The following is a 15,791-nucleotide window of genomic DNA, read 5'->3' as shown; positions in this document are numbered from 1 at the left end:
TAGAAATTTTCATAACTTGGTTTGCAGTTACAGCTGTTTTCTTGTTGTATTGAGGATAGTATTTCTTCACAATCTCTTATATTTTGGTGAGTTTTTTCTTTTTAAGAGTAAAACTACTCATTCCCTTTAACCTGCAGTCCAGAACTAAATTCATTGAAAATCATATGTTTATGCATGATGCAGCTCCAGGATTTTTGAGTGAGAGGTATCATTTGAGACATATCTAATCAAACAAGTGAATCCTTCCATAGAGTCTATAGTAACACTGGAGTCTAATGTAATTAATTTCACGATTATTATTGATTGGGGTAAAATAATGAAATTGTGAGTACTTACTGTATCTCAAATACTATGCTAAATTTACTTTTTTCACTCTTAACTCTCTGAAGGTATTATTATGGATAGGGGAACTGAGGAATTTAGAGATTCAATAACTGGCCAAAAGTTACTCTGCTAGAGTCTCTTTCTCCCTTCTACACTCCCCTCCCCCTGTCCGTGTCCCCCCTAAGCAGAATTTGGGGAGCCAGTTACTTTTATTGAAGGACTTATGTTTTAAGGACTGAATTTTCTGGCTACATAAGTATAGATACTTTTATGGGAGCTATTCATTTAATGTTTGTATTTAAAACCATAGATTTAGCAGTACCTCAGACTGTTTCCAGTATGTGGTTAAGTGGTTAAATGACTGTGTTCTGTAAGGCATTAGTCAAAAATTTATTTGATCAGTCTGTTATAGAAAATAATAGCCCTTAATAAGGAAATATGAATGTTATGTATTAGGAATTAGACCTAAAGTATGTGACCCTTGAAAACTTAGAGTGCTGGTATATTAGTTTGCTACGACAGCCAAAACAAAATACCACAAGGTGAGTGACTTAAACAACAAATTTATTTTTTTTTTTTACATTTCTAGAGGTTAGAAGTGTAAGATCAAGGTGTTGCAGCATTAACTCCTGAGGGCCGTGAGGGAAGGATCTGTTGTTCTTGGCCTCTCTCCTTGGTTTGTAGATGACCAACTTCTTTTTATGTCTTTCATCTGTACTTCTCTGTGTCCACATTTCTTCTGCTTGTACAAATATCAGTCATATTGGATTAGGGCCCACCTTAATTACTTCATTTTAACTTAATTACCTCTGTAAAGACCCTATTTCCAAATAAGATCACCTTCTTAATGATACAATGCAGCATCTGTTCCCCCCACTGCATTGCAGGTGGAAAAGTAGAAATGTAGTTTTTTGCTTATTCCACTCCCAACCTGAAAACAGAATCTGAAGCTTTTGTCATTACTTTTGGTAGGCAGCCAAAGGAAAGCATTATTGCCAGTTTGAGAAGAGTAATGAAAGTATTTAGCTCTTAGCCCCGCTCATTGGGCATGGACTGTCTCCTCTGAGGCTTAGGAGTAGAGAAGAGAACTATTCTTGGCAAGCAGAAGTTTTAGAAAATTATTAGTGGGACTACTCATAATTATTATAAACACCTGTGGAAATAGAAATAACTTTAATAGTATCTACTATCAAGTACTTAGCCTAGATCAGAGGTCAACAGACATTTTATGTAAAGGGCGAGAAAGACATCCGGCAACTACTTAATTCTACCTCTGTAATGTGAAAGCTACATAGTTAACCCTTTCAGTGAATAGGTGTAACTGTATTGCACTAAAACTTTATTTACAAAATAGGTGGCTGGCAGTCTGTGAACTGTAATTGAAGACACCCTGGTATAGATTATAAAGATGCTACCTTATCTACTTACTATTAAAGTAGGGCAAGGTATTTAATAAGTATGAAATAATTTATTCTGGGTACCTATTTCAAAATAGGATAGAATGTTATAATAGGAAATGGATCATACAGGTCACTTAGCACAGCGTTGTTTTACTGATAATTTAGTTTCAAAGCTCAAAGAATTGGCAAATCTTGTTGATTGATTAGATTAAGGAGAAAACAGATGAGTTGAGACCTAGAGTTAAATGGGATGCTCCTGGTTTGAGTTCCTGATTCGTGGAACCCACTTTGCAGAAACAGGAGCTCCCTGTGTTGTTTCAGCTTGGGCCTGTCCTCCCTCACCCTCTGCCCCCACTCCTCCATGTACACACACGAGGCGTAGGAGGCAGAGGTTATGATTTATAACATGAAGGTCTAGGCTCTGGGGAACAGCCCCAGGTCACACAGCGTGCTGTTACAGAGCCATTATTAGATCATAGGTCCTGCTCCTGGGCTCCTTCCCCTAATGCCTGGCTGTCTCCTCACAAGTCCAGACTTCTCTTCAGCTGCATTGTTGTCTAGAGCCCAGAATAGACTGATGTAAGTAAATCAGATTATTTATTTATTTTAGAGACAGAGTGTGCAGAGGGGAGAGAGTGTGTTTTAAGCAGACTCTGTACTGAGCATGGAGCTGGACCACGGGGCTTGATCTCACAACCCTGAGATCATTACCTGAACTGAAACCAAGAGTTAGGTGCTTAGCTGACTGTGCCACCTGGGTGCCCCCGATTTTTTATTTTTTAAAATTATTTTCTTGTTCATCTTCACATGAGCTAGACATTGACCTAATTCTGGAAATCTAACCTTAATTTTTTTTCTTTCAAAAGCTGTCAGAGTACGGTTTTATATGTATGAATTATTAAATGAAAAGATGGGTGAGAGGAAGCTGGTTATCTGAATTTTTCTATATCATCTAATGGTGGTATCAAATGGGTACAACCTGTTGGGTTACTCTATGGTTGGTTTTTGCTTGCTTTTTTTCTTTTTGCTTTTAACATTTCAGAAATCTAATCACATCTCTACTCTGGAAGATGAATCTAAATTTAGATATTTGATGTGGCATTTGTGCTGGCTGCTTATTTATCATCTTAAGGGAGAGCTCATGAATTTCCCTTTTACGTGGATTTGAGGGGGAGGGGAGACTAGTAAAGAAAGTATTTGATAGGGGCGCCTGGGTGGCACAGCGGTTAAGCGTCTGCCTTCGGCTCAGGGCGTGATCCCAGCATTGTGGGATCGAGCCCCATATCAGGCTCCTCCGCTATGAGCCTGCTTCTTCCTCTCCCACTCCCCCTGCTTGTGTTCCCTCTCTCGCTGGCTGTCTCTATCTCTGTCAAATAAATAAATAAAATCTTTAAAAAAAAAAAAAAGTATTTGATACACAATTGGACATAACTATCTTGGATTTAATGAGATGTGCTCCTAGCACTTGAGAGGTTTTTTGGAAATGTTCATTTGCAGTAGTTACCAGTGATATCATCCTTAAATTGCTATCTTAATTGTCTTCAGTTTCTCAGCAGTGCTTCCTCTTACCTGAGGGTGTCCCAGCCACCTAACTTCAACAACTGGGATGGGACTGCTATTTTATATTCTCTTCATTTTTAATGACTAGGAAATAGTAAAGACATTAATCTTTTCTTGGTGACTTAAAGTCATTCTTATAAACTACAAATATTATATTCTGCCATTACAGAGTATGTGATGTTTCCACCAGAGCTGTTACATTTGATTTTCTCTGTTCAAAGACCTTATGTTTTAAGTTGATAGGATTTTTCCCCCCTTTCTCCATGTTCATTGTTAGCCTTTGTGTCTGGTTTTCAGCTCTTAGACTCATAAACTTTACTCTGGAAATCTTTTTCATTACTGGAATGACTTTGTAGCTTGTGTTTATGAATACGCAGCTAATTTTGGAGCTGTCTGTGTAGAACAAAAGTCTGAAGGTTACCTTCAGAATTCACATGAGATGAGGTCTGGGAGTCTGGACATCTGAAGTGTTCTGCCATGTTTGTTGCTCTTACTCCATTTTTCATTTTATAGCCAGCTGCCACTCTTGTAATGTAATGTACATTGCTATGCCATATTTGTTTGTTAATATGTAAAGTGTATACTAATTAATGGATGTAGGCAAGGGAAACATTTGTTCTCTTGGTGTCCTTAGAAATAGTTCAGCCATTGCTTGTATACTTGACCTTTAATTTCCAAGGAATTAAAACATTTGATTAGTGCTGTTAAAAGAAACACATGATTTAACAAAATTTAAGATGAGTGCCTTCTGGAAAAGATTATGATCAGATGTCTAGAATCCTATGATGCTGATCTTCCTGGGGATAAGTATCTTTAGAATCTAAAAAAGCACAAGCCAAAAAAAAAATTTTTTTTAATCACATCTTCTGTGACATTGGTACCAGCTAGTAGTATTTTGTATCCTCAGTAAACCATCAGTGGATTCTTTGTTGTAGTCACTCATGTTTTTTGACAAATTAACTTTGAATTTGTTATTAAAATTTGTTATTAAAAGTGAAGAGGAAGAAAGACTGATTAATTAATTATCATAACTTAAAATGGGAGAATGAAACCAGCAGGGTCTTTTACTTTAGGCTGCCAAATGGGCATCAAAATTAGATTTTCTTTCTTTAACTGTGTATCTGATAACCCGTGTTCAAAAGAAAGACAAAACTATCTTTACTCTCTACCTAGTTACTTTCCAATTTTTTTCTTTGCACTTGAAGTCAAATTCTTGGAATTTTTTATGGCCCCTCCTTTTATTGCTCCTTAAATACATTTCTTTCTTTTCTTTTCTTTTCTTTTCTTTTTTTTAAAGATTTTATTTATTTATTCGACAGAGATAGAGACAGCCAGCGAGAGAGGGAACACAAGCAGGGGGAGTGGGAGAGGAAGAAGCAGGCTCATCACGCCCTGAGCCGATGAGCTGAAGGCAGACGCTTAACCGCTGTGCCACCCAGGCGCCCCATTTCTTTCTTTTCTTTTCGTTCTTTCATTCATTCTTTCGTTCTTCTTTCATTTCCTTTCTTTCTTTCTTTCTTTCTTTCTTTCTTTCTTTCTTTCTTTTCTTTCTTTCTTTCTTTCTTTCTTTCTTTCTTTCTTTCTTTCTTTCTTTAATAAGTGGTATTTCAATTTTATTTAGAAAACTTAAAATATATGTATTTAAACGTATGTGGTATATAGTGAAGTTGCCGTTCTACCCAAGTTCCGTCACCAGTTCTCATTGTACTCACCACCTACACAAATGCATAGGCAACCATTTTTATTGTTTTAGTGTTCCTTCAGGGTTTCCTTATGCATATAAAGGAAATATGAATACAGATATTTATACTTCCTCTCCCATTTTCTACATAAAATTAAAGAATATTACTCATCCAGTTCTCACTGCTTTTTTCACTTTTTATTTCTCAGATCTTTATGAGCACATAGATTCTTCTCATTTTTTGTGACAGCCACATTCCATTTCCTTGTTAGTTAACACCTGGAATCAGACTTAATGACCCTTCCCGTTTGCTTAAGACCCATTATCAGGCCTCATTTTTTTCCACCTTTGTCTGTCCAGAGTACCTATCTTTCCTAAGTGAGTCACTACCTTTCAGGCCTTAATGCCAGGATTTGCCCTTCTACTATGCACATAAACAGAAAATTGTAGGGGCGCCTGGGTGGCACAGCGGTTAAGCGTCTGCCTTCGGCTCAGGGCGTGATCCCGGCGTTCTGGGATCGAGCCCCACATCAGGCTCCTCCGCTATGAGCCTGCTTCTTCCTCTCCCACTCCCCCTGCTTGTGTTCCCTCTCTCGCTGGCTGTCTCAATCTCTGTCGAATAAATAAATAAAATCTTTAAAAAAAAAAAATTGTAGAAAGGTACAAGGATTATGGAGAACCTTTAAAGTTCTAAGCAGATAAATGGGAGAATGAAAGAGCCAGAGCCTAGCTTCTATCTTGTCCCTTTATCATCTCTGAGGACTCCAATCTTCAACCTATACAAATGTTTGCAGTATCTACAGTTTACCTCTTACCAGAACAAATGATGACTTTATTGTGGTCTTGCAGTCCATGTTTTAACCATCTTGGTCTCCCAAGAGCCTAGCAGATAGTTGTTCATGTTTATTACATAAATATACCATTCTCTCTAGCTCTTTCTTTATTCTCCTGAGTCCTTTTCTTTCTCCCGAAGCCTAATTGAGCAATCACAAAAGCTCTCATATTGGTTCTTAATACTTCCAGTGTCCTCATTGTGGCTGCTCAGGAGTTCATTTACTCAGAATTTCAACTGTTACATTTGTGATAATTTTATACACCTGTATTTCATTTCATTTTGTCTCATGTTCAGGACTTTTAAATCTACTTCTAACATTATCTGTGTTGTATGTTTATTATGTTAACCTTTGTAACAAGGCATTAGAAAATCTGCTCTATAGACGAAGAAACTTTTGTTTGTAGGGATCACACAGCTTGTTAGAAACCCATATCTAGTAGCTATTAGAGCCATGACTTAGAGTCACTGTACTTGATTATTCCCTGGAACCTCACACGCAAAATATGGAATGCAAACATTAGGACATCTGAATCCTAGCCTTGTTTCTACTACACTGGACTTTGATGTTAAGCTATTCTCTGTACCTATGTTTCGTCATCTAGAAATTGAGGAGGTTGGACTAGATATCTAAAGCCACTTCTCACTAGCTAGTTGTGTTTCTGGATATAAATCTAGGGTTGCTTATAGGGTCGGACCCGTCACCAGTTTCTCTATACTTTTAAGAGCCAAGGCTGTTTCTCTCTACTTCGATATATACTGATCCTACAGTTTGGTTGCCGCTTCTGTTTGGGGTTTAGGTACCAAATCAGTGGATTTTATGTAGGCAATAGATTCCTCCCCCCCAAATTACATAATACACTTTTTTTGTCTTACTAAATATATTTATATTCTGTTAAGGATAATTTTTGTCCATTGACTCAATGATTTTTAAATAACCGTATGTAGTTGGTTTTTTAAAGAATTCTTTAAACCTTCAGGTATAACCCAGAAAGACACATGGGTTTGTTCGTTTCTTTCTTTCTCGATTTTTTTCCCTAAGTCTATAGCCACTGTATTCATTTTACACAGTAACTTTATAGTACTAATGCAATTTTAATCTGCATTGGAGAAATATAATAATATTGCCTTATAACATGATACATTCATTAGTAAAGAAATGTAATGAAGACTTTGTAATGGTCTGTGTTTTACATAGGAATATTCTTATTTATTTAAGTGAGTTTTTAAAGACACATTCTAAAGTGGGGTCTTAGTTTTACTTTAATATGCTCTGTATAAAGGTGCTTTTCTAGCCTATATATAAAATAATGTTTCTCTTATTTTTAATAAAAAGAGCTAATACCTTATTGGATAGCTTTGTTTTGTAACTTAGTGGTAATTTATTAGCAGAAAGTATAAAAACTAAAGTACTACTTTTTCAATTGTTACTTATCCAATTTGGACTATATATAACTAATATTTCAGGAGATTTATTTAAAATATTTTATGCAAAATATTTCAATTTATTTTTTTCTTCTTGTTGCAGGAGCTAGAGTTAATGCCAAAGACAGCAAATGGTTGACACCTTTACACAGAGCAGTTGCATCTTGTAGTGAGGTATGAAATTTCTCTTAGTAAATATATTGTATATAAAAGCATTAAGTAGGCTTGCCTATGAGCCCATATTCAAATTCTGTGTTTTCAAAAGAAGGAAAAAGCAACTGAAAATACCTAGACTGGTTGTTTTACTTTAGAATTTGTACAGACCAAGTTAACTGTTCCTGTTTCTCTTTTGTGACTAAGTCCTCTTGGAGAGTCTGAAGTGCAGAGAATAGATAGAAAACCCTCCTTATATATGTCGTACAGGAGAGATTATTTTCTGTCCCTATAAAGTCCTCCTCAGTCTTTTCTCTCCTGGACATGCCGCAAAGGTTCTGCTAACCATGATCAAGAAATAATCTCAGCAGTATGTAACAGTTTATTGTAATATTGTTTAGTTACACTGAAATTAGCTTCAAAAACGTGACATGATCTCACATTTTACCAGTTCTAAATATACAACCTAAAAGTGTTAGGTGTCTTATGGGGAAGAACAGTTTCTTCTTATTTATAACCCTGTGTATGATTTGTTCTTCAAGATAATTGACATTTTTGGAGAACATTCATTTTTATGTTTTTCATATCTTCCAGTCCTCATGACATCCTTGTAGGATGGATATATGAAGAAATTGTAGTTAATGATTTGCCAGAAACCACTCAACTTTTGAGTAGCAGAGATGGAATGACCCTCTTCTTATTCTTTCTAAAATGTATTAGGTGCATTTTAGAAAAGCATTGTGCCCAAAGTCTTGTCTCTTCATTCTTCGTTATATTCTTCATCATGAACTATGTCTTGAACCCAGGATAAGTGAAGAGAAGTAGGGGCAGAGTGGTTGGGAAGGATTTCAAACCCTGCGATGTGACAGAGGCAGTGTTAGCTGTAGCCTCCTAGTTAGAAGGAGGAGGGATGGAACCGTGGGTGGTGTGCTGGAGCAGACATCTTACCTTGGATCTGGGTCTTTGGTGTGCTGTAGCTAGCTGTTGAAATGTGGTACTTGGATCTGGAGAAACTGGCTACTCTAGCTGTGTGATCTTAGGCGGGTCTGGGGATTATCATGAAAACTAAGACATTAACCAAAATACTTTGAACTCTGAAATTCCATGGGAATGTTAATTAAGTTTGTGGTTAGCCCTCTTGTAAAGAGTTTCTGTAAACAAGGGCAGTTAAGGAAGATAAACATTACTGTCTTTGGAACCTATTAGTAAGTTAGACCTATCCATTTTTTAGTATGACTCTTAGGAATATGATTATTAAAATTGGTGTTTTGTCAAATTAAGTCATAAGAAGGAACAGTTTGTATATTTATAGAGATTGTGAAACAGGCCAAAAATTCTTAAAGAAAATAATTAATGTTAGAGGAAGATGGCAGGTTCTTCCCAAAGACTTGAGAGCTGATTTTTTAACACTGTGTACTTAGCCTGAACTTGAGGGCAAGCGGTAGGTTAGGAAGCAGTGATCTTAAGAAGTTTCTTAAGTCTGCTAAAAATTACTGGGCTGTGTAGTATTACTCTTTTGCAGGAAACCTAGTCAAGATTATCAGTTTCACCCACGTTCTTTTAATTTTTTCTCTTGCATCCTGAGAGCAAAAGAGAGTTGTACTTAATTTCGTTTAGTAAGAAAATATAGCCGCGGAGGGGTATGGAAAAGACAAAATTTTAAACAGCTTTGGTTTATGTTTTTGAGATATCATGAGAGAAGTAAGCCCTACACAGGGTGATCAGAGTGACTGTTTTCTCAGTCCTCCGAGGCCTTTGGAGCTAACACCATTGTAGAGCATAATGGAGAAGTTAGTCCATCACACAGAGGATGCCTCAGGGCTAATTCTTTTACTGTTCCTAGGCTGAGAAAGGCTGCTTCTGGTTATATATCCTGAGCTCCTCCACTCTCCCTCAGTGACATGGCTTCTACACACCTTCTCATGGTGGCTGGCTGACTTGTTTCATCTCCACCAGTGATTTGTGACTTCCATTCTAGTGGAGTGTACAGATCAGCTCTCTGTAAATGCAGAGTATTCTTCTGAATAAATTGATTTCTGAGTGTTAGGGCTTTGTGTGTTTGTGTGTTTTGGTTTTCTTTGCTTGTTTTTTTAAGAAGCCACATTACACTGCTAGATCCTCTGGAAGATACACATTTACTTTTTTAACTTAACTCTCGGAATTACATTTTAGTTCTATCAGCACACTGAGTTTATATGATCACATGAGATATTAACAGTCCATCTAGCTATTGAAGTTTATTTGCAAATGTGTTAGCCCTTCTTTTTCCGCTGCCTGACTTCAAATCAATGGTTCTTGCTAAAAAGGCAGAGCCACAGACAGCCAGAGCTCTGCAGACTCATGTAAAGTGACCCTGAGCTATGATTAAATAATACTCTTTAGATAAAATTATCACCCCATATTTCATAATCCTATTAAAATCAGTGTTGTAGGATATTTTCTTAGCTGTTTTTCAAAGTCAAGGCACATGTGCAGTATTTCTTACACATGCATAGCGTCTAATGGAAAAATTGGGATTGAGGTTACTATTGGGATTGAGGTAATTATTTAGCATTAGTAAAACCATAGTGTACCCTTAATCCCTATATCATTTTCTGAATGCTTATAATGTGCTGATAATATGATCTAGAATTTTGTTAGGTTATGGCATCAGGCTCATTGATTTGTGATTTCCAGAAATTTGCCTATTTAGGGGCACCTGTGTGGCTCAGCCTGTTAGGTATCTGACTCTTGATTTCAGCTCAGGTCATGATCTCAGGGTTGTGAGATCGAGCCCTGGGTCGGGATCCACATTGGGTATGGAGCGTGCTTAAGATTCTCTTCTCCCTCCCCCCCCCACAACTCTTGCATGCTCTCTCTAAAAAGAGAGAGAGAGAAATTCGTCTCTTTGATTTCATTTAATGACTCCTGTCTGTAGATTTTTTTTTTCTGAATTTTCAAAGATAACTGCTGTTGTGATCTGACATACTGTTCTGAGTAATAAATGGTGGGTATATTAGTCAGTTTGGGTTGCCATAACAAAATATTATAGACTGGCTGGATTAAACAACAGAAATTTATTTTCTCATAGTCTGGAGGCTAGAAGTCCTGAATCAAGATCTAGCAGAGTCCCTTTCTGTTGAGGGCTCTCTTCTGGGCTTGCAAACTGCTACTTGTCACTGTGTCTTCACATGGTAAAGAGAAAGAGGGTATCTTTCTCTTCCTCTTCTTATCAGATTAGGTTGCCTCCTCCTCCCTCCCATCTCCTTTAACTTTACCTCCTAACGACACTATCTCCAAATACAGTTACACTGGGAGGTTAGGCTTCAACATGTGAATGGCGGGAGAACACAATTGGTCCATAGCAGTGAACCCATGGTTCCAAACTTTGCTCTCTGTTGATTTTAGGATCTTAGTAACTGTGTTGATAGCCTTTCTTAGGACCATCTTACCTTCCCTTACCTACCATTAACTGGATTTATTTTTGCTTTTCAGTGAAACAAAAGAATAGTTTTGATTTTTCTACTTCTTGCTAATGGAACATAAGTATTCTCCAGACTTTTCAGATTTAATGTATGCACTATGAATTCCAGAGCGGGAATGAATAAGGCAAGCCTGGCATCTATAGTATGCTGTTCCTAATTTATCCAATTATAAATAATTCATTTTGTTTTTAATTATTTTCTAGTATATTCATCAACACACCAACTAACATTTCCGAGTGTAGTGTTAGTTTTATCCCCCAAGTCACAATATGCCCTTCTTGAGATGGAGAATCCTGAAAATGTGTTGTACCACTTCCTCTCTGCATCCTTTTCTCCATACTCCTTTTTTTAAATTGAAGTATAATTTACAGTAAATGCAAAGATATTGTGTGTAGTCTTGAGTTTTGACACATGTATCCACCCATGTAAACTTTTTCCCAATCAAGATATGGAAGATTTCTGTCACTCCAACAAGTTACCTCATGTCCCTTTCCAGGCAGTCTTCCTTGTCCCCAGAGGCATCCACCATTCTGATTTCTTCCACCATGGAATAATTTTCCTTATTCCAGAACTTTATAAAAATGGAATCATACACTATGTACTCTTATGTCTTAAATTTTTTTGTTCAACTTAATATTTTTGAGAATCCTCCATATTGTGTACATTAATTGTTTATTCTTTTTAGTGATGAGGAGTATTTCATTGTATGATGTACAACGGTTTGCATTTCTGCTTTTTGGCTGTTATGAATAAAGCTACCATGGACATTCTTGGGTGGGTGGGTCTTTTTAAATTTCTCCTGGGGATAACTAGAGAGAAATGTGGGGTCTAGAGTAGGTCTCCATATATATTTTTCTTTGCTGGCTGACTTCCAGGTTGATAGATTACTGGGCATCTCTCTAGTCTTTTGTCAGTCTTGTTAAATACTTATGCTGTTTCCCATATTTCAAACAGTTCTGATTACTATTTATTTAAAAGGCTTAAAAAACTATGTGTGAATCACAGATAATAGTATTTTGTTTAGTCTTCCTTGCTACTTTACGTATTGATAGTTGCTTGGTGCTTTTGAACACTTTTCATGTTTGTTTGTTTGTTTGTTTTTAAGAAAACCAAGGGTCACTGGGGTTTCTGGGTGGCTTAGTTGGTTAAGAGTCCATCGCTTGTTTTGGCTCAGGTCATGATCTCAGGGTCCTGGGATGTAGCCACCTGGTCTCCATGCTCAGCAAGGAGTCTCCTTGAGGATTCTCTCTCCCTCTCCCTTTACCCCTCCTCCTGCTAGCTTGCACATGCTCTCTGTGTGTCTCTCTCTCTCAAATAAATAAAAATCTTTAAAAAAAAAAAAAGAAAGAAAAAGGAAGGAAGGAGAAAGAAAGAAAGAAAGAAAGAAAGAAAGAAAGAAAGAAAGAAAGAAAGAAAGAAAGAAAAAACCAAGGGTCCATATTACTAGGCTTAGTTTTTGATTCTGGTGCTTTTCATTTCACGTGTAGTTCGTCATTCATCTGCCAAAGATAGGTTTATCACTGCAAGGAGAATTTTTTGCGAAGTTTAGTTCTGACTGTATTGCTTAGTGTAAATAGCATACTGGATTCCTTAGTATCTAGCCATGAGTCCAATTTATAGATGTGTTGTGAAATTTTCCTCATGCTCTGGGAAACAAATCCCTTTGGAAACTAAGCTTTTAAATTGCCATGTTAACATCAGCTTTCTCACCAGTTAGCATCACAGCATCTGTTTCTCTGTTTGTCTTTCTCTCTTTCTGTCTCTAATAAACTAGATACTAGTGATTTTTCAATTTGTAGAATATAATGTATACTAATTTGGGAGATTGTATGCTTTACATTTTTATATATTTAATTGCAAAACAATCTATTCCTTAAAACTATTGAAAGTTTAATCGTATCTTGTTATCTAGAAGAACAAGAGAAGTAATGAATGTTTTTTGTTTCTTATTTTTTTTAGAGAGAGCATAGGTAGGTGCAGGGGCACAGGGAAAGAGAGAGGGAGAGAATCCTTAAGCAGACTCCCTGCTGAGTGCAGAGCCTGACACAGGGCTCCATCTCCCAACCCTGAGATCATGACCTGAGCCAAAATCAAGAGTCAGACACTTAACCGAATGATCCACCTAGGCGCCCCTGTAATGAGTGTTTTTAAAGAATATTTGTCAGTATTTGTTCTTGCACATTTTAATCTTGTTATGCCTTTAATAGGACAGAAAAAGGGAATGTTTTATCTTGGTGCATCTTGTAATGGCTCTGAGTAGTACTGCCTTTAGTTTAAAATATTTTGTTTTCTTGGGTAAATTCCTACCTATTTATAGCAGGTTCTACGAGACTTTTTATTTCCTCAGGAAATATTAGTTCCTAAATATATATATACAGTTTCTAAAACTGTTAACTCGGGGTGCTTGGGTGGCTCAGTCAGTTAAGCATCTGCCTTCAGCTCAGGTCATGATCCCAGGGTCCTGGGATCAATTCCCACGTCAGGCTCTTTGCTCAGCAGGGAGCCTGCTTCTCCCTCTGCTTGCTTGTGTTCTTTTTCTCTGTCTCTGACAAACAAATAAAATCTTTTTAAAAAGTAAAAACAAAACTGTTAACTCCTTTGTCTTTTTTAACTTTTATCTTCATATGTTTCAGGAAGCAGTGCAGGTACTTTTGAAGCATTCTGCAGATGTTAATGCTCGAGACAAAAATTGGCAAACCCCTTTACACATAGCTGCTGCTAATAAAGCTGTAAAGTGCGCTGAAGCTTTGGTACCTCTTCTGAGTAATGTAAACGTGTCTGATAGAGCGGGGAGGACTGCATTACATCATGCAGCTTTTAGTGGACATAGTGAGGTAGGTGTTCAATTAGACAGTGATTCTCTCTCCTTACATCCTGTCACTCCCCACCCTGATTATTAATGAACTTACCCTTTTTAGCCATTCAGTTCATGGTAATAGCAAAAAAAAAACCAGGAAATCTTTCTTGTTTGTTTTTGTCTAATTTTGCCTTTAGCGAATCCTCAGACTTCTTTTCATGATAAAATTCATGATATAAATTTCTCAGATTAAGAAGTTTACTTATCAGATATAGCCCATGCACTGGAATTTCATGGTCAACCTGGGGAGACAAAGGAGAACACTGCCAACTATATACACAATGTGAAAAGTTATGTTCTGTTGTTGTGGAAAAAATAATCCAGAAAGAGCAGTTTCATAGTGCTCCAGAAAGATAGTAACAAAGGAAGGCAGAGTTTGGAAAAGATTTTCTTATAGTTTATTATCAACATTTAGTAAAAAATTCTTTGGTTAACAGACCATCAAAAGAAAAAAATTTAAGAAAATTAATATTTAGTTACCTTATACAGTAAGCATTGCCTAACGTTAGATGTTGTCATGGCAAAGAGTGGGGTTTATGTGAACATAGAAGGCTTAGGAAAGAAGAAAACAGAGTCACAAGAACCTTTGAGGACATGTTGTCCAGTCCTTCATTTTTGTTGCAGGCACAGAAACTCAAAGACGTAAGGTGACATTCCCAAGATTCCATGGCTTAGAGCTAGTGGCTGCAGTGTTGTTTTCACTATTCCTCTGTTTTTTGCAACATAAAGAATCCTTGCCTTCATTGCACTTAAGGTCACAGATGTGTCCCTTTTTTGAAACATGGAGGGCCCTTTCCCATGGGGAAACTATTGTAACTATGGTTAGATGGAATAGAAATACTGTTCTTGGTACATTATGATGTAAGCAGACTGTGTGCAGTGACCTTCAGATCTAATCATAGATAGTACATTTGTGTTTGAATTAAATTTAAGACATTTCTGGGATAAGAATGCACTTTACATTTTAAAAACACCTTGGGCTATTAAAAGAAAGAAACCTGTTGTTAAATATTCCTCCTTTAGACCTTCCAGATTTGCACCTCATTGTTCATAAAGTCTCAGGACACAAAGTAGCATCTTTAAAAGATACTGATACCCAACTTCAGTAACACCCATTGTGAATCCTTTTTTCGTATTTTGTTCTGTTATTTATTAAATTATGTTGAAGGGTCTTCGGGGTTTAGTCTAGCTCCTTCCTTTCCAAAGTTGTAGAAATTCAGTGCCAGAGAGATTGAGATGAGTAGTCAGCATAAGGGATATTCATAAATAGTTCTACTTCTGAATCTTGATGAAACTTTATTTTTATTACAGATGGTCAAACTGCTCTTGTCTAGAGGTGCCAATATTAATGCTTTCGACAAGAAAGATAGACGAGCTATTCATTGGGCAGCATATATGGGTATGTACATTTTAAATTTCACTTTCTGACATTACATATTCAGGAAGATTTGTATGTTTTAGTTCTTGCTTTTGGTATAACATCTGTTTTTTTAGGATAGTGGGAAGTTACACCATATCTAAATTTGCTGCCCAAGTGGAACCAGCCTGGTAGTGGGAGAGGTTTGCCAGAATAGGAGTGTGTTGGGTCCTCTTCTCCTAAAAGCTGATTGAAAATAATTCTGTTTACCTTTAAAGGGAGGGACACCCTAGACACAAGTCTGGGAAGCATAATTTAAGTTGGTGTTTACTTAAAGCCCATTCTTATATCCATCCTTGTTTTTATGGGAATATTAAGGTAGAAGTTTTGAAGATGCTTTAGGAATCCTATTATTTTGGGCCACCGCTGGGTTGAATAGGCATCATTGTGTTTGATTTCTACAACAGTAATTTCACAGAAAAACTAAGGCTTAGAGTATAGGTTTTTCTGCTATAACATGATATATATGTTCTTGAAAAATCTTAGGATTCGCAAAATTGCACTCTAAAACTAACAGAGCTCATGGGAAAACAGTCTTGGGGTAGATCACCCAAAACCATGTGACTTTGTGACCAGAGCACTAACAAAAACATTAATTGGTTCTTGAGGTGACTTGGACAGCCAGAGAGCAGGCAGATCTTGAGCTTACCTCAGGATATTTTTAAGTGCACAAAAAGA

General features: G+C 36.9%; 1 protein-coding gene across 8 annotated transcripts in view; it reads left to right on the top strand.

Annotated features, from left to right (window-relative positions):
- ANKRD28 (ankyrin repeat domain 28) overlaps positions 1 to 15,791 on the top strand; it is a 193,915-nt gene that overhangs the window by 125,284 nt on the left and 52,840 nt on the right. For 5 of the 8 annotated variants that reach the window (XM_040636838.1, XM_040636839.1, XM_008708968.2 and 2 more), the window contains 2 exons: positions 13,473 to 13,673; positions 15,008 to 15,095. In XM_040636838.1, the coding sequence (XP_040492772.1) occupies positions 13,473 to 13,673; positions 15,008 to 15,095 (289 nt within the window). Of the gene's footprint in view, positions 1 to 7,325; positions 7,397 to 13,472; positions 13,674 to 15,007; positions 15,096 to 15,791 lie in introns of all 8 variants that reach the window. The other 3 variants (XM_040636837.1, XM_008708935.2, XM_040636840.1) reach the window with 1 other exon arrangement.

This window comes from Ursus maritimus, unplaced genomic scaffold, assembly GCF_017311325.1.
Source record: "Ursus maritimus isolate PB19 unplaced genomic scaffold, ASM1731132v1 scaffold_20, whole genome shotgun sequence".
In the NCBI taxonomy this organism is placed as follows: Eukaryota; Metazoa; Chordata; class Mammalia; order Carnivora; family Ursidae; genus Ursus; species Ursus maritimus.
This window is presented reverse-complemented; position numbering and strand designations above follow the sequence as displayed.